General features: G+C 53.1%; 1 protein-coding gene across 1 annotated transcript in view; it reads right to left on the reverse strand.

Annotated features, from left to right (window-relative positions):
* The window catches only part of LOC144728452 (membrane metallo-endopeptidase-like 1), a 48,146-nt gene extending 24,510 nt beyond the window's left edge, over positions 1 to 23,636 (reverse strand). The window contains exons 1-8 of the mRNA XM_078607902.1: positions 23,171 to 23,636; positions 18,257 to 18,423; positions 17,169 to 17,219; positions 15,591 to 15,752; positions 14,397 to 14,477; positions 11,568 to 11,663; positions 10,308 to 10,426; positions 8,830 to 8,895 (exon numbers count right to left, since the gene is read on the reverse strand). Coding sequence (XP_078464028.1) covers positions 8,830 to 8,895; positions 10,308 to 10,426; positions 11,568 to 11,663; positions 14,397 to 14,477; positions 15,591 to 15,752; positions 17,169 to 17,219; positions 18,257 to 18,413 — 732 coding nt within the window. The 5' untranslated portion in view covers positions 18,414 to 18,423; positions 23,171 to 23,636. The remainder of the gene's footprint in view (positions 1 to 8,829; positions 8,896 to 10,307; positions 10,427 to 11,567; positions 11,664 to 14,396; positions 14,478 to 15,590; positions 15,753 to 17,168; positions 17,220 to 18,256; positions 18,424 to 23,170) is intronic.
* Between the last annotated feature and the right edge of the window lie 1,800 nt (positions 23,637 to 25,436).

Below are 25,436 nucleotides of genomic sequence, written 5' to 3' on the forward strand. Positions count from 1 at the left end.
TTTCCAGTATTAAGTTGCAGTGCTGTTTTTTGTTTACCTGCCATGACATGGACCAGAAAACATGGGCCACTGGCACAAAAAACGAAAAAAGCAAATACCTGGGAGCGATCCACGCGTGGAGTTGACCCCGCGATGTAGAAAGAGGAACACGCGGACTCGAGAACACACGCGGTGTTCATGACATCGTTCCCAAACTAAACAAAACTATTCTTTTTATCTTACCAGGTAAGGCCCACTGAGCTACGTAGCTCAGTGACAGAAGCGAGCTGGTCATCACAGATGATAGCTCAACGAAGTGGCTCATCATCATCATCATCACAGATGATAGCTCAACGAAGTGGCTCATCATCATCATCATCATCACAGATGATAGCTCAACGAAGTGGCTCATCATCATCATCACAGATGATAGCTCAACGAAGTGGCTCATCATCATCATCATCATCACAGATGATAGCTAAACGAAGTGGCTCATCATCATCATCATCACAGATGATAGCTCAACGAAGTGGCTCATCATCATCATCATCATCACAGATGATAGCTCAACGAAGTGGCTCATCATCATCATCATCACAGATGATAGCTCAACGAAGTGGCTCATCATCATCATCATCACAGATGATAGCTCAACGAAGTGGCTCATCATCATCATCATCACAGATGATAGCTCAACGAAGTGGCTCATCATCATCATCATCACAGATGATAGCTCAACGAAGTGGCTCATCATCATCATCATCATGTGGAAATGTATCGCAGCCAAATACTGGAAACGCGTGATGTTGATTCTAAATGTGGAGGGAAAAACCGGAGGACCCGGAGAAAAAAATCAACGCGACCATGGGGAGAGAGACACGCAGACTCTAAATACAGCAGGCGTCGGGGGCCGGGATAGAACCCACGACCTCCTGTATATTAGGCGAGGTATAAGAAGAGATTTTACCCGTGCTGGCAATAAAACAGTTGTGGTAAGATGTTAAAACACCAAACTGAAACCGTTTCCAATGAACCATGTCTGCATTAACCACAATTCTTGTGGTGAACATGCACACACAAAGCATGCTCTGGTGGTATATGATGATGCATTGTCTCTGAAGCTGATTGGTCCACACCACAGACAGCGAGTCTTCGTGGTTCGTGCAGTGGATAGACCACGGCTCGCAGCCCGTTATAGATTGTATTTCTTTCTTTTAAGGCAGTTTTGTTGACGAGTGTGGATTTGTCTTCTTGTTGAAACTTCATAGCGGTGAGGATGGCAGATTTGGGGAGGGGAGGAGGAGGGGGGGGCATTTGTCACCGACATTTCTAACTGTTGCTCGCCAGGGTCACATCTGCTTGCAGTTTGTGAGAGTTCAGCACTGAGCGCTTAATTCTATTTCTGATCCTCGCTCCGTCGTCTCGGCCATCGCACACAGACACACACACACACAGACACACACAGACACACACACACACAGACACACACACAGACTCACACAGACACACACACAGACTCACACACACACAGACTCACACACACACACAGACTCACACACACACACAGACTCACACACACACACAGACTCACACACACACACACAGACACACACAGACACACACACACAGACTCACACACACACAGACTCACACACACACACACACAGACTCACACACACACAGACTCACACACACACAGACACACACACAGACTCACACACACACAGACTCACACACACAGACACATACAGACTCACACACACACACAGACACACACAGACACACACAGACACACACACAGACTCACACACACACAGACTCACACACACAGACACACACAGACACACACACAGACTCACACACACACAGACTCACACACACAGACACATACAGACTCACACACACACACACAGACTCACACACACACACACACAGACTCACACACACAGACACATACAGACTCACACACACACACACAGACTCAGACAGACTCATACACACACATACTCACACACACAGACAGACTCACAGACACGGACACACACGGACTCACACACACACAGACTCACACATATTGACTCACAGCAACAACCGCCATTCGCCACTAAGTGGCGGTGACGTCACCACGACGCTTGTGCCAGGCCATGTGCACCCTGAGGCCACGTGAAGTGTCGAACGCCCGCTGGCAGGAGGTCACGGGGCAGACCCAGGTGCCACGGGTCGACTGACCGAGATGACCGAGACGACTGGCTGATGCACCACCTGTGCCCCCTACTGTGCCAACTTGCTGTGCTTTAGCGACCCGGCGCTCCGCTCGTTGTTGTGAGCGTCGCTCCTCCGCCCTCCGTTGTTGTTGGAGGGCGACTGCCTCCAACTGCCCAGTAGCGTCCTTCACGAGCCTCCTCCACTGAGGCCGATCTTGACACCGCTGGTACCAGTCATCGGCAAGTCCACTCAGCTCCACGTCCTCCTGTACCACATCACTCCATCTCTTCTCTAGCCCGTGCCGCGCTCGTTTAGCCCCCTCGATCCGGCCGAACAAAAGCTGTTTAGGCATGCGGTGGCTGGGCATGCGGGCTACATGACCCAGCCAACGCAGCCTTGCCTGCCGGAGGAGCTCACTGATGGGACTTTGCCCAGATCTTTCAAGGACTTGTGAGCTCCTCACACAATCCAGCCTGGTTAAACCCAGGATGGATCGTAGGCAGGCCAGCCTAAATGTTTCCAACCGGCGAAGATGCTCCACTAGGGGGGTCCACGTTTCGCAAGCGTAGAGAAAGGAGGGAATGACCGTGGCCGAGAAGACCTGAAGCTTCGTGCGGAGCGACAGACCAGGTAGCTTCCACACAGCGTTACGCAACCGATGAAAAGATATTGCCGCTCGACTGATTCGGAGTGAGACCTCTGCTGATAAACTGGAGCCGGTCATAAGCACACTGCCCAGGTATGGGAAACTCTCCACTCTCTCCACAACTGCCCCATCACCGATTGGGAGTTGTGGGGGTGGTGGAGTGCCCGATGGTACAAAATACCCAGGCAGGTGCTTAGTTTTGGTGGGGCTGATGGTAAATCCCCACCTCTTAGTGGCAAGCTCCAGGTTCAGCAGCAGCACCTCCAACTCCTCCTCTGAGTGAGCAGAAATTACCAGACCATCGGCATACATAACATGGTTGAGCAATAGGGAGCCATCTCTTGACCACACCCGGGCATTGATCAGCCTCCCATTGTATCTGTACCAGATGGAAAATCCTCCGGTACAGCTATTGAAGGATTCACGAACTACGTGGTCGAAAAAGATTTTAAATAATGTCGTAGCCAGAGGACATCCCTGTCGCACCCCAAAGTGAACAAGGAATGGCTCTGACTCCCGGCCACATAGTTTTACCCGGGCCCGCTCACCATCATGGAAGTCCTTAATGATCGTGAGCAGCGGGTCAGGGACTCCGAAAGCACGAAGAACAACTCATAGCCCAGGCCTACTGATGGTATCATAGGCCTTGATCAGGTCAATAAAGCAGAGATATAGGTCTTGGTGGAATTCCCTATACCTTTGCTGTAGCAGATGAACAGAAAATATGGCATCTGTGCAGAACCGCCCTTTCCTGAAACCACATTGAGGCTCCGCAAGCCTCTCCTCAGCGTGCCTGGTAAGGCGATGTTGAATAATCCTTGCCATGACCTTTCCCAGCACACTGAGGAGTGAGATGCCCCTGTAGTTGTTACAGTCTGTGCGGTCCCCCTTCTTAAAGAGGGGAACCACCAGGGCATGCCTACAATCCTACAGAACCCGTCCAGTGGTCCAGACTGTTGTTATGATGTCATGTAGGGCAGTCTGTGCACAAACGCCACCCTCCCTCAGCATTTCGCTTGAAGGATCATCTCTGCCCGGTGCCTTTACTGGTCTCAGACTCTGGATCGCCTTCAGTACTACCTCAACAGATGGCACCTCAGTCAGCCACTCACAGGGGGTGACTTCTTCCAATATTTGAGGCACCGCAGCCTCAACAGTGTCATCCCCACTTTGTCCCACGATGGTTTCCAGGCTGAGGAATTTCCCCTCCCCCAGGACCTCACATACATTCTGAGATGCACACACAAGCAGAGATGCACACACACGCACACACGGATAGACACACACACGGAGAGACACATACACATAGATAGCCACACACACACGGATAAACACACACGGATAGCCACACACACACACAGATAGACACAAACACACCGATAGACACAAACACACGGATAGATACACACAGGATAAACACACACACGGATAGCCACACACACGGACAGATACACACACACGGGGGATGAGATGCAAGCTTCCCCCTCCCTCCCTGCCGTCAAGAGGCGACGCCAACGCGTTTGAAGTCGGTATAAAAATAACGCGGAGCCATCGCTCTGCTGCTCGTCCTCCTTGAGGCTCAAACGAGCACCGCCCGCTGGGACGCGCCGCTCGGAGGCGGATCTGGAAACTTCCCTGGACACGGGGAGGGGGGGGGGATAGTGGTCCTGAAATTTCAGGGGTACATTTTGTAGTTGTTAATATGGCCCCACATTGTGCTTATAACGCTCTGAAAAAAAATACTTCTTAGCTCAATGGGATTTACTCGGGGAATAAACTTCTCATAAACTTCGGATGTATTTTGTTTAAAGTTTTGCTGGCTGGCTGGCTGCCTGGCTGACGCGCTGCGGTGATGTCGCCGCGCACGCCTGCGAGATGACGTCATCCGCGACCCACAGCGTCGAGCCGGCTGCGTGCAGCGTGACGTCACGCCTCCACACCCCCCACCCGGCCGTGTATCCCGAGCAAACGCGCGTGCAGTGCTCATTAAAAGTAACAAAGACAACGATGCCCCGTGTAGCCTTAGCAGACCGTTGGGGCAAGTGCTGTTAGCGAGTAGCACCCTATGAAGGCCGGCACCACACACGAGGGGGTGGATGGTCAGTACTCGACCCGGCCACCTTTATTGCCCCGGTGGCGATGCTTTCACACACCGCACCAGCTACTCATTTGAGGCTGAGTCAACCTAGGGGAGGCCCAGGACCAGCTCAGATAACCGTGACTGGTGTTGGCCGTGAGCGGGAATCGAATTCGGGTGGCCAGGTTCGCGCTAACGTCTACACTACGGCCTCCCACATTAAAGGTCACCCACCCCCCTACACATGAATCGCCTCGCTTGCTCGGCTCAATGTCGATACCAGGGCAAGGCTCGGGATGTCATCGCCACCCCCGACAACCGTGGCGCCTGCGCCATGGAACAGCGCGCGGCGAGGTGGCAACGGAGTTGGGATTCGCCGTCTCGTCAGTGACCGCGGGTTGCTGAGCGCACGGGCGCTCGGAGACGTTCACGACGTCCGCTTGGATCGTAGCGACGGTGTCGGTCCTGTTTAAGGTAGGACGCGTAAACACGTGGCAAGCGGTGGGGGGTGGGGGCTTGACGTCTCCCACCCAAATCGGCCGCTTCGTCGGAGGAACATCGACCGGGCGACGCAGCACCGCGCCTCCGTCACGAGTGGGGAGCGCAGGGGGGCATCGCAGACGCGAGCCGCAGGCGCGTGAGTGCGTGGCCACGCAAGCCAAACGCCGGAGCAGATGTTCAAACAAAACACACGGAGGCACAGATAGATACCATAGAGACCCACACAGGTACAGAGAGACACACTTAGATACATTCAGACACACTTAGATACATTCAGACACACTTAGATACATTGAGACCCACACAGATACACTGAGACCCACTTTGAAACATTGAGACACACTTAGAAATATTGAGACACACTTAGATACATAGAGACCCACGTAGCTACATAGAGACACACTTAGATACATTGAGATACACTTAGATACATTGAGACTCACTTATATACATAGAGACCCACGTAGCTACATAGAGACCCACTTAGAAACATTGAGACACACTTCGATACATTGAAATACAAAGGGACTCATAGAAACGTTTTAAAGACGAGCCAAGAGTAGTAGCCAGGCAACCCACACTACGGACCGCGCAGTAAACCCGCTGTGGTCTACGGCTCCTGCAATGCAGGAGGAGGAAGAGCGACACGACACCAACTCTCTCCCTGCTGAAGCCCTCTCGTCGTGGCAGCAGCAGCAGCAGCAGACATTAGCTTCAACATCACTGCTGCTGCTGCTACCATCACGCGCGAGAGTAGAAGATCACAGCGCAAGCCCAACAGCCCAACTCTCCAAGCGGCCAGCGACTGTCAGCGCGATTGGATTTAGACTCGGGGTGTATTTGTTCACAGCCTTGAGTTAAGAGTCGAATTCTAAATCCACCCGGGTGTGGATGACTGTCATGGGCTCGAACTGAAGTCACCCCTCCTCCCTTCACTCCAAGCCGCCGTGTCGATCACAGAGGCAAGGAGCGATGGTGTCAGGTCGCGGTGAGCGGTGCAAACGTCACCACTCACCAATAGCCACTCGCCCAACCGCTTAGCGGCAATCCGTGAGTCGTAGTGGGGGGTGGGGCGGCTTGACGCGGCCTTCATCCAGCAGTGGATTGACCACGGCTGATGATGATGACGATGGTGACGAACTAAATAGATTTTAAATACTTCTTGAATTTTTTTTTACCAACGACTAGGTCCCGCTGTTGCAGGACCCTCATGAGAAAGAGCCCAAAGACTCAGTGAAACATTTCTGTATCAATGTAAACACAACTGTTATAACATTATTACCATCAAAGTAATGTAATCATGAAACGTGTGTGTGCGTGTTCTCTCCGATCACTGAGTCACATCCCCAACACGAGCCGCATTTGCCACGAGCAGTCGCGTAACGAGCATAGTGGGGGGCAGGGGGGGGCAGGCGGGGGGGGGCAGGGGGGGCAGGCAGGGGGGGTGCCCCCCACCCCCCGTCTCCCCTGGTGGCCAAAGCTACGAGTTGGGACCCCTTCACAACCACCATGGGATTTGTTTCCAGCAACAGGGTCAAAGAACAATAACACTCATTAAACACGCCGTTTGAATTAATGTTTGCGTGGAAATGCTTTAATTTACGTTTCCACGTTTTTTTATGTTAATTTAACTAGAGCGGTAACATTTGGCTTCCGCAAATTGCGCATCGCGTGTTTGTGTCGATGCTATTGTTCTCATCAAATTGTAACCAGCTGGAACAAGCAGGGCTGTAGTTGGCTGCGTTTTGCAAAGACGCAGCGCCCCTACAGCGTTAAATGTTGGAGACCGTGAGCGTAACGATGATGCGATCAGGTAAGAGGAGCCTCGATCTAGAATCGCCTGGGTGAGACCGTGCGAGACAAATCGAATATTGGGGCCCCACCTGACCTATTGCCGTACCCCCTGAGCTGATGATGTCGTGACTACACCACTGATAATGTAGTTACTACACCACTGATAATGTAGTTACTACGCCACTGATAATGTAGTTACTACACCACTGATAATGTAGTTACTACACCAATGATAATGTAGTTACTACACCACTGATAATATAGTTACTACACCACTGATAATGTAGTTACTACACCACTGATAATGTAGTTACTACACCACTGATAATGTAGTTACTACACCACTGATAATGTAGTCACTACACCACTGATAATGTAGTTACTACACCACTGATAATGTAGTCACTACACCACTGATAATGTAGTTACTACGCCACTGATAATGTAGTTACTACACCACTGATAATGTAGTTACTACACCAATGATAATGTAGTTACTACACCACTGATAATGTAGTTACTACACCACTGATAATGTAGTTACTACACCACTGATAATGTAGTTACTACACCACTGATAATGTAGTCACTACACCACTGATAATGTAGTTACTACGCCACTGATAATGTAGTCACTACACCACTGATAATGTAGTCACTACACCACTGATAATGTAGTTACTACACCACTGATAATGTAGTTACTACACCACTGATAATGTAGTTACTACACCACTGATAATGTAGTTACTACACCACTGATAATGTAGTCACTCCACCACTGATAATGTAGTTACTACACCACTGATAATGTAGTTACTACGCCACTGATAATGTAGTTACTACACCACTGATAATGTAGTTACTACACCACTGATAATGTAGTCACTCCACCACTGATAATGTAGTCACTACACCACTGATAATGTAGTTACTACGCCACTGATAATGTAGTTACTACGCCACTGATAATGTAGTCACTCCACCACTGATAATGTAGTCACTACACCACTGATAATGTAGTTACTACGCCACTGATAATGTAGTTACTACGCCACTGATAATGTAGTCACTACACCACTGATAATGTAGTTACTACACCACTGATAATGTAGTCACTACGCCACTGATAATGTAGTCACTACGCCACTGATAATGTAGTTACTACACCACTGATAATGTAGTCACTACGCCACTGATAATGTAGTTACTACACCACTGATAATGTAGTTACTACACCACTGATAATGTAGTCACTACGCCACTGATAATGTAGTTACTACACCACTGATAATGTAGTCACTACGCCACTGATAATGTAGTCACTACGCCACTGATAATGTAGTTACTACACCACTGATAATGTAGTCACTACGCCACTGATAATGTAGTTACTACACCACTGATAATGTAGTCACTACACCACTGATAATGTAGTTACTACACCACTGATAATGTAGTCACTACACCACTGATAATGTAGTCACTACGCCACTGATAATGTAGTTACTACACCACTGATAATGTAGTCACTACGCCACTGATAATGTAGTTACTACGCCACTGATAATGTAGTTACTACACCACTGGCCACGAGTCGTAAGTGAATTCTGTCCATTCTCCTCACCGTTCTGTAATTGCCGTCACCGTAGTAATAATCCTTGGAGGGGAGGCCAAGCATTGGCTGATCGACCTGGGCAGAGGAACACAGGCGGAGGATAAGCCACACACACAACGTGGACTCGTGCAGTCGGAGATATGAGTCGGAGGGACCCGAGTGGACGAGTGTGCGCACTAAGGGCGGTGTCTGCTCGACACGCACAACCACCACAACAAATGCAAAGATCCCCCGTGTAGCCTTAACAGACTGTTGGGGCAAGTGCTGTTAGCGATTTGCACCCATGAAGGCCGGAACGGCACACGAGGAGTTGGGTGGCCAGCACCACGCTCGGCCGCCCTTGTCTCCCCAGTCGCGATGTTTGCACATCGCACCAGGTACTCATTTAAGGCTGAGTCGACCTAGGAGAGGCCCAGGACAGATTTAGATCATCGTCACCGGTGTTGGCCGTGGGCGGGAATCGAACTCGAGTGGCCAGGTTCGTAGCGCAGCGTGGCGCTAACCCGCCGCTCCACCGCTCCCTCCCCACCACCACCACCACCACAGTCCTAACCTCTGCATCCCCACAAGACTGTGAGATCACAGAGCGATGTTTGTCTTTGGGGGTCATCCTTAAACACGCCTCGCTTGGGAAAACACGGCCCGGGGCCTTTGCTGTGTAACTCCGCTGACACGGCGACCGAGCGTGACCAGCCGCCAGTCCTGCCGAGATCTCCGACGAGGCTTGCGACGCGAGGGGGTTACAGAAGATGATGCAACTTGAACGAGTGGGTACGGTTACCCCCCCCCACTCCTTGGGGGGGGCGGGGGGGGGCTCAGTGACCCCCAATCGCACCGAAGGGCGGTCACGAAACGGGACCCATTTTTGTCGATGCCGCAGAATTTTTGCCTTCGCAATGTTCCACGTGGGTACATTGTGTATATACACACACACGTGTATACACACATGTATGTAGCTATACACACACACGTGTATACACACATGTAGATATACACACACATGTATGTATACACACATGTATGTTTACACACACGTATGTAGATATATGTTGAACTTCTTTACTTTATTTAACCGGGAGACGATATATATAGCATCGATTCATGGAACATTGCCTCTTTGTACATTTTATATTTGTATATAGAAAACGACGTTACAATCAGCTATTGATGCACGGCTTCGTATTGACAGCCCCATGCACGCCCCGTGTTGAACTACCCGCGCCTCCCTGCACGCTGCTGGACACAGATGCAGCGCACGTGTATCACGATCGTACGTTGTTCGACGTTTCGGCTAAGGCGCGTGCTGCGGAATTAAATAAAACAAAAAATCTGAACCTTCACCCTGCCGAACCGTGGGGGGGGGGACGCGAAGGGCTGCTCGCTTCGCTTCCTGAACGAGGCTCCCAGCACGTGGGTAGCCGAAACGTCGGACTTCGTGCTGGCGAGGGAGAGAGAGGGAGAGGGTGGTGGTGGTGGTGTGCGCTCACGTGGATGACGTGCTTGTTGGAGTCCTCGTCGTCAGGCCCCACGTACATGTCCACGATGACCCTCTTCCAGAAGACGGCGTTCAGCTTGGCGAGGACGTTGTCCAGCCGCCAGTCGTCCCCTGCGGGGCCAGACGCGACCACGACGACAGCCCGAAGCTCGCCGACAATCGCGCAGCGCAAAGTTTGTTGGTAAAAAACTAATAATGTAATTCGCGTCGGATCATCGTCGCGAGGGTTACCACCTCGCCACAACACCCACCCATCCACCCAACCAGCCCCTGTGAGAGACAGAGCCTCGATCGATGTGGCTGGTTTTCTTTTTTTCTTCTGGAGGCGGATTCCCCCACGAGCAACACAACTTCACACGAAAGTTTCGTTTGTGTCGGATCGGTCTCTACGAGAGTTGCCGTGAGCCCCACGTCACACACGCACGCACGCACGCAAGCGCACGCACGCGCAGGTCATTCATTTAAGTTTTGACCAGAGTGTCCGCTTTTCTCGGGGGCGAGTCACTAATAGCAACATAACTTTACACTAAAGTCTCATCCATAATGGCTCATCGTTACGAGAGTTACCGTGACGTCCTTCTCCGTCCTCCTCTGTTATGAACAGGGCCAATGCTGCGTGATTAACGCGTTCGACCCGAGAGGGCTAGAAATCATTTAAAAAAAAACGAAAGCAGCCGGAGTAAACACCCAGCAAACAATCGAGAGATTTGCCGCAGCACCGCGTGCGTGCCAAGGCAGCCCACCCGCCCCTGCCGGGCAACTGCGGACGAGGGCTTCATCATCGCCCCGTCGGGTTGCTCCTCCGGTGGCGACAACGGCGATTCTGAGATCTTCGTGAGAGATGTCGCTCGGAGCACGCGGTCTGGTGGGGGACTCGAGTCTGGGGGGGGGGGGGGCTGGAGTCTAAAGGGGGAGCTGGAATCTAGAAGGGGGGGGGGCTGGAGTCTGCGGGGAGGGGGGGGGGGAATATAGAGGGGGGGCTGGAGTCTGGAGGGGGGGGGGGGCTGAACTGGAGTCTGGAGGGGGGGGGGCTGGAATATAGGGGGAGGGGGCTGGAATATAGAGGGGGGGCTGGAGTCTGGAGGGGTGCTGAATTGAAGTCTGGGGGGGGGCTGGAATATATAGGGGGGCTGGAGTCTGGGGGGGGGGGGCTGGGGGGGGGCTGGAGTCTCGGGGGCGTCTGGAGTCTGGGCGGGGGGTGGAGTCTTGGGGGGGGGGCGGGGTCTAGAGGGGCCCTCTGCCCCGAGTGTACCGTGAGTCGTGGTCCAGTTGTCGTTGGTCACGGGCCAGTCGCCGATCCCGTCCAGGAGATTCAGCAGCGGCTCCGAATCCCTCTCCTCTATGGCAGCTGGGTGTGGAAACAAAGACATGAAGCACAGCACGCCACGCATACGCAGGCCATCGGTGAATGCCGCACACGAAGGTGCCGGAGGACTCACGTCCGCTGCGTAACAACTCCCTCCCACGATTGCTTTTTTTTTTCATCGCCATCGTCATCATCATTGTCAGACACGGTCAAGCAATCCACTGCTGGGTGAAGGGCCACTCACTCCAAGCCGCAGCCGCTGCGGCCGCCGCCGCCACCACCTCTCGCACCGAATTCGTGGCTCCATTTCCTCTCTGGGCGTCCCCTCTCTGACCCGTTCCATTCCTTACCTGCCGCTGCGATATTATTCTTGGTCGGCGGCCATTGCCATCAGCATCATGATCATCATCAGCACCATGATCATCATCAGCACCGTCATCAAATATAAGTTTTTGCGGGGGACGTCAATTCGCAGTTGCTGACCACGGAGGCTCAATACGCACAGCAGCTAGCGACAAGCGACCACGGGGAGAGAGAAACACGCCAACCCCAAATATACAGCAGCAGGTATCGTCAGGGTCGGGATCCAACCCACGACCTCCTGTATACCAGGCGAGGGAGTTAACATCTCCTAGCCACGGTGGCGCTTGCCGGCACCGTAATATATACAGCAGCAAAACGAGCGTTTACTTTTTAGCAGTCGCTTGCTTACTCCAAGCGCCGCGGCGCAATCACGGCAAGACGCAGGGGGCAGAATTTCTGACGAGAGACGAGGAGGGGAGGACCTGGGGCGGTGCCAACGCGATGTAGACAAAGACACGAATCGCTGCGTCGGCGCCCGGCCAGCTCCCGTCCCCGTGACACCAGCGGGGCCCTTTCTCACGGCCACGTTCTAACACCACCGGCCGCCGCTGTCGTGCAATGCCGACCGGTGTCGTCACCACTCAAAGGCGGCTCTACCCGCGTGCACCGGGCAGCAGGGAGGTTTCTCCGATTTGTTTCTGGCTATAGACGAGCCTTGAGGCCGTCCAAGAACGGTGTATTGCGGTAAATGTGAAACTTGCAAGCGAAAGGCCAAGCGCGACGTGATGTTCATTGCTTCCATTCGTGTGCAATCGGTAAGGGCGCGGTGACACAGACGTATTTCATTTGGAGGTTATAATCCCTTGTTCATCATGACGTCCTTTTTACGTCGATGTCTCAACAGCGTTACGGAGACCACGTGATGACGTGAGGGTTCTGCCTTTGTAGTGAGGGTTCTAAGTTGACGCCGAGGAGGGGGGAGGAGGCGCCTCGCCACCCCATGTGGAGTGACGTCAGCCGCTAATTATTGTGAATGGGGGGCTGTTCGATGTGGAGTGACGTCATCTGCTCATGATCATTAATGGCGGAGGGGGGGGTGCTACATGTGGAGGACGTCACCTGTTCATGATTATTAATGAGGGGGGCTGGTCGACTTGGAGTGACGTCACGCGCGGTACACACAAACATTATTGGCTCATATTCTAGATTTGAAGCTTTCGTGACTGCAAGGATTCATACTCTTAGTTCTTTCGGTAAAATTAATAAAAAATAAAATAAAATACATTTAATAAAACTTATTTTATTTTTTATTAATTTTAATTTTATTTTTTTACCTACGTGACTTTACCGAAAGAACTAAGAGTATGGCTCATTATAGTAGTACATTGTTTATTAGACCAGGTAAGGACCATTGGAGCTGTTCACCCGTTGGTGTTCACCCGTTGTTGCTGTTCACCCGTGCCTGGCTATTTGCTTTAGCAGGCCACCCAGTTAAGCTAAAACCCACAAACAAAACAACTTGTTTTTTTTACCAGGTAAGGGCCCCCCCACTGAACGGCGACGTAGCTCTTTCTCAGCAGCGAGCTGCCCACCACAAACGAGAGCTCAACGAAGTGGCTTCACACGTGGACATTGACAGCAGGCAATTCTCTCCGACGTAAATCTGTATTCCGATTCTGATTCGTCCTGAACTTTGCGGCGTTGGAGAGGAAACATTGCCGCGTGCGCATGCGCGCGTCTATTGGATCGTGTCCACGCACTGCGCGCGGATGCGTAGGCACGAATTCTGGCGTAAATATTCCGATGTCTGGAAGCAGTCGTTAGAGGCCATTATTGTCCGATAAACATCATTAAACTTCCCGAAGAGCCTTCCAAAGCATCGTAAAAGAATTATGGTATTTATTTTTCATTCTGGCAGCTTCGAGGAAAGTGCCTGCACAATACGAACCCCGGCAGACGTATTTCCGTGCGCGAGGATATGTCGAACGATGGCATCATCATCACGCGAGGAAGAACAGGCGTGCGCACGAATGGATTATTGTCTCGCCCTTTCCAAACACGCGTTTCGGCTGCACAGGATTGACGGGTATTTGGCGATAATGACGTCAAGTTGCCGAGTCGCAAGGTTAGATGACGCCATAGTCTGCGCGTGTGACGTCATCGCCTTGGCTGAAAATCCCTTCGCATAATCGCTGGAGGAGTTTTTTTTCGTCCAAGTTTTTTAGAAACCCTGAAGTTAATTTGTCCGGTACTCTCTCATGGGGTAAACGTCTAATAGCAACACAACTTAAACCGAAATGTCATTCAAATGTCATCATCTTGACGAGAGTTATCATGAGCCCCATGTTGCAGAGAGCATGGACAGACGGATGGACGAACAGGTGGATGGAGAGACGGACAGAGCTGATGTAACAATCTCAGCTCAAGTTGGACTCTGTCAAACGGTCAACCTTGAGTCTCTAAACCACTTACATTCGTTGATGCAGGATCTGTACAGCCGTTTGGCTTTCCTGATGGCTTCACGGTTGCCCGTGTCTGGCCTTTCGAGGACATCTGAAAACAGAACAACACAAGCGTGGGTCAAATCATAACTCCGCAACGAGCATTCCATAGCAAGCGTTCTGTTGCGAGCGTTTCGTAACGAGCGTTCTATAGAGAGTGTTCCATAGCGAGTGTTCCACAGCGAACGTTTCGTAACGAGCGTTCCCTAGCGAGTGTTTCGTAGCGAGCGTTACACAGCGAGCAATCCACAGTCAGAGTTCGATTGTGAGCCGGGTGAAGGGTGGTACAAACCAGTGCTCAATTTCAGCCGAGTCTGTCCGAGCCGGCGAACCAGATAATAATGATAACGATGATAGTGTACCCGGCACACCACGTCCAGTATATGTCCACGGTTACAAAGAGCGGCGAACGGGCCCCGTGACGGCACGCGCCTCGCGGCCCCGGGGCTGCTCAGCGGAGAGTGAGCGGCTCACAATCGTGAAGCTCAGAGAGTTCAACTCCCGGTTGGGAAGCTAACTCAGCCCGTCATCCCTCCGGGGTCGATACAATGAGCGACACTCAGCAGCAGGGAAAGCCAAGAGCGGTTGTTCTCTGGATCGACTCAGGAACAGAATCTGTATTTGCCTGGAGGAGGAATCCCATGAGCTATGATGCTCTATTTTTCACAGATGGCAGGTCAGCGAGTTACGTGATGCAACGGGAATGTGGAATTTCCACCACTGGGCTACAAGGGCTGTCACCGGATGACAAGCTACCAAATAATCCTCCTCGTTTGCTCGCTTGCGCCGGAGGGCGCCACTGTGGTGAGATGTCAACTACCTCGCCTGGTATACAGGAGATCGTGGGTTCGATCCCGACCCTGACGCCTGCTGTATGTTTGGAGTTTGCAGTGTCTCTCTCCCCGTGGTCTCGTGCAATTTTCCCCGCGTCCTCTGGGTTTCCATCCGTATTTGCAATCAACACGCGTTCAAAGTATGTGGCTGCTATACATTCCCACACGATGACAAGCCACTTCGTTGAGATATCATTTGTGACGGCCAGGTCGCTTCTGAAAAATAACTATTCAGCTCAGTGGGCGTTACCTGGTAAGATACAAAAAATATAAGTTTAGTTTTAAAGGTCGCTACGATGTATTGAGATCACGGCCCGGTTCGACTATTTGACCTTTGAGCACGACCTCCATGTCGTCCCGCAGCATGTCGAAGGTGCTGTAGTAGGAGCTGCGCTCGGGGATCACGTGCTTCTTGAGCCAGCCGCCGCACGCGAAGCCGTAGAAGTCCTGGCACGGGTCCACGGTGGAGTCCATGCCGTCCAGGATGCGCGCCGCTGAACTCCCCCCACGCGACACGGGCGAGTGAGGGAGTGGACGAGCGATGGAGCAAGCGAGCGAGAGATAGGGCGAGTGATAGATCAGGCGGGCGAGTGAGCGATGGGGTGGGCGAGTGAGGGAGTGGGCGAGCGAGGGAGCAGGTGAGTGAGGGAGTGGACGAGCGAGCGAGCGAGAGATAGGGCGAGTGATGGAGCAGGCGGGCGAGTGAGCGATAGAGCGGGCGAGTGAGGGAGTGAGATTAAGAAACTGACAAAAAAACAACGAAACTGGGATAGTTCACGTCCCGGGAAGACTTTGAGATTTCCCAGGACAGCAGCTGACTCCACAACAACAGCAGAGTCCCGGGAGAACCAGGAGAGGTGGCAACCCCACTGATATTCCAGCACCTCAACGCTCCGTCTCGTGGCGTGACATTGACGGGGTCATCAGGAGACGATTCTGGTGGTGGCCTTGCTGCGCGTGGCCTTGTCAGGAAGCCAGTGGAGCTTGTGCACTTTTAAATCATCATCAAGATTGAAAACTCATTTGTCTAGAACTGTTTTGTTGTCCTACCCTCGCACCTCCGATTAGCACGTTTGGTTATACGTACGGTGCGAAAGAAGTTCAACGTACGTACAAATCCAACGCTGTTTGCGAGGCTCCCTTCTCGCGGGTATCGAGGAGGTGCAATGCCCGGGCTCTACCAGGAGATTGCCGTCAAGCAAAGTGTGGACTGATCTCCTGTCCCCTCTGTACAGGATAGAGTGTTGTCCCCTCGCATTTGTGGGTTTCTCTGGGTGCTCCGGTTTCCTCCCGACATGCATAGTGATAGTAAACACCACTCATCACTGATCGGCTGAAAACGTCTTACAAATATCAACCCAATGTAGCAGCAGCAGCAGCAGCAGCAGGACCATGCTGAAAAAAGAGTCATATTACTCAGCGTGGCTGCACGAATTGGCTGAAAGCAACTTGATATATAGAGAACTCCAGATGAAGTGTTGGTAGTGCAGGCTCACCGCCTGGTTGCAGCCTTCCAGCTAGGTCTGCGGTTCCTACTCAGCGAATGTGAGATACGATTTCCATTAACGACGACACTATCTATATAAAATTAATAATTCTATTGCGGGAGAAATAAAACGTGTTTTTTTTTAATTTTCTATTCTAATTTGGTTTCCGTTTCGGAAACCTGGACCTTGCATCGTCGGGTCAAAATCCCCGCGATATCTGATTCTCTCCATTAGCGGTACAGTCTATAATGTACTGCAGTATATACGCTACTGTCGTCGGTGTCTGCATCACCGGCCCATGCTGCCCGCGCGCCGACAAGGCGGTCAGCGGTCGTGCGAGAGGGGGTGGCGACGCGGGGAGGGAAGGTTTTGTACGGCGGAAGCGATGGAGCGGCGGTGGCGGCGGTGGTGGCGGTTACTCACAGGCCGCGATGCACTCGGGAGTGATGCACACATTCCAAGACGCCCTCTTCTCTGTGGGGGAAAACATTCACCAGGTCACTAGGTCAGCAGGTCACCAGGTCACAGGTCACCAAGTCACCAGGTCACAGGTCACCAGGTCACAGGTCACCAAGTCAACAGGTCACCAGGTCACCGGGTCACAAGGTCACCACATCACCAGGTCGACAGGTCACCGGGTCACCAGGTCACCAAGTCACGAGGTGAACAGGTCACCGGGTCACCAAGTCACTAGGTCGCCAGGTCACCACATCACCAGGTCACCAAGTCACCAGGTCACAGGTCACCAGGTCACCAAGTCACCAGGTCACCAGGGTGCCAGGTCACCAGGTCATATGTCACCAGGTCACCAAGTCACCAGGTCACCAGGTCACCAGGGTGCCAGGTCACCAGGTAACCAGGTCACAGGTCACCAGGTCACCAGGGTGCCAGGTCACCAGGTCACCAGGTCACCAGGTCACCAGGTCACAGATCACCGGGTCACCAGGTCACGAGGTCACCAGGTCACCAAGTCACCAGGTCACCAGGTCACAGGTCACCAAGTCACCAGGGCACCAGGTCAAACACAGTGAGTGACTGACTCTGGCACACGGCTGCCTGCCAGTCCCCGTGCCCCCCTCCCTGTTACCGTCAACGCAACTCCCTCTGGCATCTTCACACTGAAACACTCCTCCACTCGAGCGCACTCATTCCAGCACACTCCTTCACAATGAAACGCTTCTTTCACACCATCGATCGCGGCAACACTCCCATCGTTCCCAACAACACTCAATCCCACCGCGACACTCCATCACTCGCGCGAACAGGTGCACTTCTTCACTTCCGCGGCAAACACTCCCATTACTGTCACGACAAACACTCTCTATCCTCACTGTCACGACAAACACTCCCATCACTGTCGCGACAAACGCTCCCCCATCCTCACTGTCACGACAAAAACACTCCCCCGTCCTCATTGTCACGACAAACACTCCCCAATCCTCACTGTCACGACAAAAACACTCCGCCATCCTGGCTATCGCGACAAACACTCCCCCGTCGTCATCGCGCACCTCGCTCGGCCACGTAGAGCACGGCGAGCACGACCACGGCGCACGTGAGGGCGCACAGCAGGAGGGCCGCGCCGAGTCGCAGCGGCGCCGACAGCCGCTGGCGCCGCGGCTTGGTCTGCTTCTCCACGATGTCCATTTGGCTTTCCGACTTCGCCATGACACGCGATCTGGGACCACGCGGACACAACGCTCTTTCAATTTCACATGGCGGCGGCGGCGGGGGGGGGTACACTCGCCACGGTGGCTAAGAGATGTTGACTCCCTCGCCTGTATCACACGAGAGAAAGAATACAGCAATTCAATATAAACACACTGCAGCCTCTTGGCTGAAACAATTCACCGAAAACTTTTAGGAGCGGTTGGTTGCGGGCTCCCAAACACGTGCACTCAGCACGGGGCAGCGGGGGGGGGTCGGGGCTGAGCGCTCCGTGCAACAGCCCAGGGACGATGGGTGCCGCGGTGGCTATGAGATGTTAACTCCTTCGCCGGGTGTGCAGGAGGTCGTGGGTTCGATCCAGACCCTGACGCCTGCTGCTGTATATTTGGAGTTTGCATCTCTCTCTCATCATCATCACGGTGGCTAGGAGATATTAACTACCTCGCCTGGTGCGCAGAAGGTCGTGGGTTCGATCCAGACCCTGACGCCTGCTGTTGTATATTTGGAGTTTGCGTCTCTCTCTCTTTCATCATTATTACGGTGGCTAGGAGATGTTAACTACCTCGCCTGGTGTGCAGGAGGTCGTGGGTTCGATCCAGACCCTGACGCCTGCTGCTGTATATTTGGAGTTTGCGTGTCGCTCTGGATTTTCTCCGGGTCATCCGGTTTTCCCCCCTCCACATTTACAATCAACATGACGAGTTTAGAGTCATTTTGGCTGCTATACAAATGTCCACACGATGAGCCAACTTCGTTGAGCTATCATTTGTGATAGCGAGGTGGCTTCTAAAAAAGCGACATGGCAGCTCAGTGGGCCTTACCTGCTGCTAAAATAAAATTTTAAAGTCATTTAGTTTCACGGGAGAAATGGAATCGGCAGCATATGCGGAACCGGCCCCACGTGCTCGGTAACTCGGAAACGGTTTCGCGTCGTGAGACCACGTGGGGATGGGCGATTGTCTGGGGAGGCCTTCATCCAGTAGTGGATAGATCATGGCTGATGATGATGATAATGATTCAATGCGTATATCTGGAGCGTAATTCTGAATTCGATTTTGAAGCAAATCTTTGTGAAGCGTGGTGAGAGAGCTCGAGGGATCAGGATGAGGGAGTCTCGGCAGAGACACTGACCCGAGACGCCGCGACGACACGAGCACAGCGCGTACGGCGATCCAGCAAGTCGGAGCCGAAACAACGACACGTTCGAGAAGAACAAAACACACGCCTGGGATACAGACACACGCCTGGGATATACACACCCGCCTGGGATACAAACACGCGCTCGGAGGGACGAGAGAGAGAGGGAACAGAAAAGACACCAAGGACACAAAAGTCCAAGTCTCAAGTTGGTTTCTTGTGACCGGCTCTGAACACAGGGACCAGGATGCAGTCTCATCTGCAAGAGTGTCCTGGGGGCATCATGAGTCTGCTGCCGATCGATGCCTGCTGCTGCTGCTCTGCGTGTGCGTGGCGTGATCCCACAATTGGCCGCCCTTGCGCATGACGCCAGGGGATCTTGATCGCCCCCTGTGAGTTCATCAGACGGCGCGTAGGAGCTCTCGTCGTAGTGGTAGGTTTGTGGTTAATACACATCGCGGTATTAAACAGGGCGGCCGCTAGATCTGAACCACGAACTTCTGCAACAACAACAACGACAAGCGGAGCGTCACCAGCCCAAGGATCAACAGCAGAGCGACACAACCTGGCCTCGAATCCAGCCGGGTGTGCTCAGGTCGCCGGCAATGGCAAATAAATCCACACCCGACACGTCACGCGCAGTATCTCTATCTCTCTCTCGATCTCTCTGTCTCGCAGCTGTGGCGACGAGCAGCCACGCGCCTCCTGCGTGCCCCAGTTCACCAGCCCACCCGGTGGATGTGCAGCGAGAACCCCCCTCCCTAAGCCCTGGTCGCAACCGAAGCGAGGGCGACAACGGCGGCGAACCCCGCGCGCGCCACGGCGGCAGGGCGCCCGGGGGGCAGCTGGACGCGCCACGTGGACAACGTCAATTATCACAGGGAGCAGGAGGCGTCTTTTAAACAACAGCAAACACAGCTCCCACGGAAGCCAGGTGCGAGCCGCACGGGAATTCGAGTGGCAGACGTGCGCTTCCAGGGCGCGTCGTGCCAAAGGGCATGTCCGTATAACTTGATTTCTCCCAAACAGCACCTTGCTGTTTTATCCGGGAGTAGGCCGCGCCGAGTTGTTCAAGCGGAGTCCCCTTCCTGCCACCTCGTGTGTGCCCTTTTTCATTGTCTGCGATGTTTTCAGATAATTAGTATTTGTGCTCGCGTGGTGCGGTAACCACAGCCTGCTCGCTCGCTCTCGCTCCCTCTCTGTGCGCTGCGCTGTTTGGTCCTGCCGCGTGCTGCCCACACGACGCCCGACGTTCCGTGCCGCGCGCTTGAGAGCGCGTTCGGTTCCCGACACGCGGCACCAACACGCGCAGTCTCAATCCACTGCTGGGTGAGGGCCTCCTCGTGTGGGCGTTATCTCACACACTTCACCACGCTGGGTGAGTGACACACTTCACAACGCTGGTTGGTCAGTGCAGGTTTGTGAAGGTGTGGACGCATGGCTGTCTTGCAGGTTTTTAATTACAATGATTTATACTCGCACTGTATTGTAGTAATTTGGTGAACAACCACTTATAAACTCATTCTTGACCACTCATCACACGGGTCGATATGCATTGTGATAACATACCCACTCTACACCTCCTTCCCCACACGTCTCTGACCATTCACATTCACTACATAGCCATTGTTCACGTCCCATCAGCTCCGCGGCCTTCCCTTCTGCGTGTGATTGTTGTACGTGCAGCAGCAGTGGCTCGTTTAACAACGAGCAGCACTGTGGGCCAGTTCACACTATCGGAGTCTCAGTCACGCCTGCCTCTTGTACGGACGTACAATGTCGTTCTCTTATTTTCTCCGCAAAGCATCCTCGATGGCACCTGGCGCCAAAACACAACGACGAACCGGCGCCCCGCTCGTTGTCGCCGCTGATTGCGCATTCCACGTGCAGAGCGAGCTCTCGCACGGCCAGGCAAGTCACGTGGCGACTTCCACGTGGGGTTCAAACTCCGCGTGCTCGCTGCCTACGGAGGTAGCGAGCACGCGGACACGGCCACCGCGTCCGCCTGACACGTGCCGTCAGCCTCTGTCGGTCCATCCACTGCTGGATGGGAGGGAACTCCTGACGTCATTCGTCGAGGTTTTTTGTGTGACCATACTTCACCACGCCGGTGGAGGCAGGCAGGCGTGGGTGGCGCAGGGCCGACTGGTCAAGATTTCACTCGCCATCGGTGACAGCCGTGGAAGGGAATCGAACTTAGGCTGCTGGGTCCATAGCGCGGTGCGCTAACCACCGTTCGCTCGACACGCACTTACACATACAATCACGGGTGCTGAACCCAACACGTCAGGCGGTCAGTAACAAACGGCACCTTTGAATTGTTTATGAATACGTACGCTTACAACGCAGTCAGTACAACATTCAGGCTCGGCGCACATTTATCCTTTAACGTGAACAGTATACTGCATGATCAATATGCCAATTATGTAGATTTTCACAACCATTCGTTGAACTTTTTTTAAATCACGATACACTTGCACGTACACCAGCGTCAGCTCGCACGCACTCGCCGATACAGATGGACGTATGGATGGGACACTTGGTCGATGACGCTGCCGATTGTGTATCCTACAACGAAGGCTTATTGGCCGCGAAGTGATTGCCGTGGGCAGGAAGAAAATCCAAACAAACCGAGAGAAGTGCTGCAGCACAGACAGGCGCTGCGAGAGAGAGAGAGGGAGGGAGGGGAAGTCGGCGTAGAGGACACACACACACACTCGAGCGAGCGAGCGAGCGTGCTCTGATATCAGTTGAACACGTATTGGGGCTTTAGCGACCGATAGTGTTCACAATAAAGGTGTTTGGGTTAGATGGCGTAAGTATAAATGTTGTGTCGTAACCCTCCACCACCCGACACGGACAATTAGGGAGGGATTTGTCACGTAGACAAAACGCCGATCAGTTTACTACTTCAACCCACCGGTGTGTTGGAGAGTAAATCCACAACATTTACTATTTGAGTAGTACGTACGACGTTTCGCTGGTGATGACATCCAGCATCATCGGACGATTTGCCAGAATATCGTCCGAACTAAAAACGAAAATGCTCGCGGGTGAGGAGGCAGGAGCCCGTGAAGGGCTGGACGGCCACCTCGGGACAACCATCACGACCACCACGACCACCACGACCACCACCACAACCACCACCACCACTACCACGACTACCACGACCACCACAACCACCACGACCACCACAACCACCACCACCACGACCACCACGACCACCACAACCACCACAACCACCACCACGACTACCACAACCATCACGACCACTACGACCACCACTACCACCACGACCACCACAACCACCACAACCACCACAACCACCACGACCACCACGACCACCACAACCACCACGACCACAACAACCACCACGACGACCACGACCACCACAGGGAGACGGGGCGATGGTGACATCGGCTCCGGTGCAGATCGCCTGCGGTTGGGCGGATCGCTCATCTACGTGGCGGGATCTGCGAGCGGCGGTGGCGGCTCGCAGAGGCCTTCGTCCAGCAGTGGATGGAGCATAGCTACTGCTGCTGCTGCTGCTGATGCTGATGATGGAGTGTCTAGTCGCTCACGAGATGATGATGATGATGGTGACAGCGAGCAGCACTTACCAGAACATGTTGCTGGATTCTCTGATGTCCCGTGACATCATCGCAGGCGGGGGCTTGGTCCGTCAAGCGAATGAGGCCGTCGTTCCGACTGAAGGTCAGCAACTTCGCTTGAAATTCACTACCGAGCCTATGGTCCTAAATTATAATTATAATAATAATTATTTAATGTAATTTAATAATTGTTATAATTATTATAAAAAAGACTAAAGCAGCCAACGCTTCTATAATTTCATGAAATATCCTCCAAAAATGATAAAAATCTTCAGAATAAGCAATCGGCGAAATAAACGATTAGAACAGTTCACCTATATGTAAATATATTATTGGAGTGGTAAAAAAACCAAAATATATAACCGGTTGTTAATGAACGCAAAGCGGCGGGGAACAATTTGCCGAGTGGGATTTGCGAGCGGAGCAATCGGTCGCAGGGAGCGCGGGGCCTGGATAGGAGCCGTGGGTGCCTCTCCGCGTCTCGGCAGCGAAATGTGAAGAACACCGCCGGCTCGCCTCGCCTCCCCTCCCCTCCCTCCACGTATACCCCCACCCAACGGGCACTCCTCCTCCCTTGGCCTCCCATCATCATCATAGCAATCATCATCACCACCACCATACTCCCTTCCTCCCTCCCCTTCCTCCCTCCCCTCCTTCCCTCCCTCCACCGGGACAATGCTCTTCCTCCCATGGCGGTCTCCCATCACCACCACCACCACCACGCCATAATCATCATAGCAATCATCATCACCATCACCACCATAGTCCCTCACTCCCTCCGTCCATGTTCCCGCCTCAAGCTCTCACCACCAACAACACGATCATCGTAATCACCATCATAATCATCATCATTGTCACCTTACCAATCATCAACAACAACCGCCGTTCGCTACGATGTGGCGGTGACGTCACCACGCCGCCTGTGTGCCACGCTAGGTGCACTGCTGCTGCTGTTTGTTTTATTGCAAGAATTACAATTGAAAGTGCAGGGGCCTTTGGCTTAAGTGAATGCAAGTTGAGAAAGTAAAGTTTTGATTGCGTGACAATTCAGCGCCGTGGAGGCAGCGGGGGTTGGTGGATCACGCACGCGTTTGGGAATCTCTCGTCACGTGGGTACCGACGAGGAGCCGCACTGCCCAGGGAAAGTCAGCGCAAAAAATGTGGAGCTCCGCCTGTTGCATGTGCACGAGGCGGAGTGTCGCCTTCTTCACACGCGCGGATTCTCCCGGGGCCCTCCCGTTTCCTCCCCACGTGCAAGCGCTCATTCACCGGCCGATAACATCCTCATGTATGGAGGACCGCAGAGCGCAGGCAATTGGTGGTGGGGCTGGGTCACCCCCCCCGCCTGGCTGCTGCCTTCCAGCTCGTCGTCTCACGTCTGGGATTCCTCGAGCGATGGAAGGTTCACGAACGACGCCGCTGCTCTCTTTCAAAATACAGTCCAGTACATCTAAAACTAAAAACATCATCACCATCGTTGTTGTTGATTATTGTTTTGTGCGTAGTCCGTGTCTCGATCTGGGGGGGGAGGGGGGTGGTTGTTTTTGCTGCAGGAATGCGTTGTACGGTCGTCATGAGCCGGTGAACAAACAAATAAATGAATAGTATGAATCAACAAATAAATGAACAACATGGATAAACAAATAAATAAACAGCTCGCCCAACGATGGTGGCATCTGCACGGGAGGATCTTGCGTCGCGTCGCAGAACGTCAGCAACACACAAACAAACCCATCCACTCGCGTGTGCCAGGCACGGTGCTGCTGTTGTTGTTGTTGCTGTTGTTGCTGTTGTTGTTGTTACTGTTGTTGTTGCTGTTGTTACTGCTGCTGTTGTTGTTGCTGCTGCTGCTGCTGTTGTTGCTGCTGCTGTTGTTGCTGTTGTTGTTTGACGAGATCGGGGGCATTCCAAGGCGGTGCATTTCTCCGTCAACGTTCGAGTCGGCGAGAATGCTCGCCACGACGGAAGGATAAAACAAAACGGAAACCCACGGAGGCTCCCTTAACCGAGCGGACTGCCAGTCGGGTAGCGTTGTGAAACTTCCACACGCGTGGCTGCTGCTGCTGCATCTGCTGCTGCTACTGCTGCAACTGCTGCAGCAGCGCTAATTTGAAGGCCATTACCGGAGCACGGGCGCCGCGTGGCGAATGTGAGAGGTCACGAAGCTCGCGGTGCGCTGGGGGCTTTCAAGTCGCCGGGCTGATTGAGCGATTTGGCAGCTCACGATGCGACCTCCGGTCACTCGGAGAGCGACTGGAGGGGCGGGGGTTTCAAC

Source organism: Lampetra planeri, chromosome 28 (genome assembly GCF_965212315.1).
Source record: "Lampetra planeri chromosome 28, kcLamPlan1.2.h2, whole genome shotgun sequence".
NCBI classification, from domain to species: domain Eukaryota; kingdom Metazoa; phylum Chordata; class Hyperoartia; order Petromyzontiformes; family Petromyzontidae; genus Lampetra; species Lampetra planeri.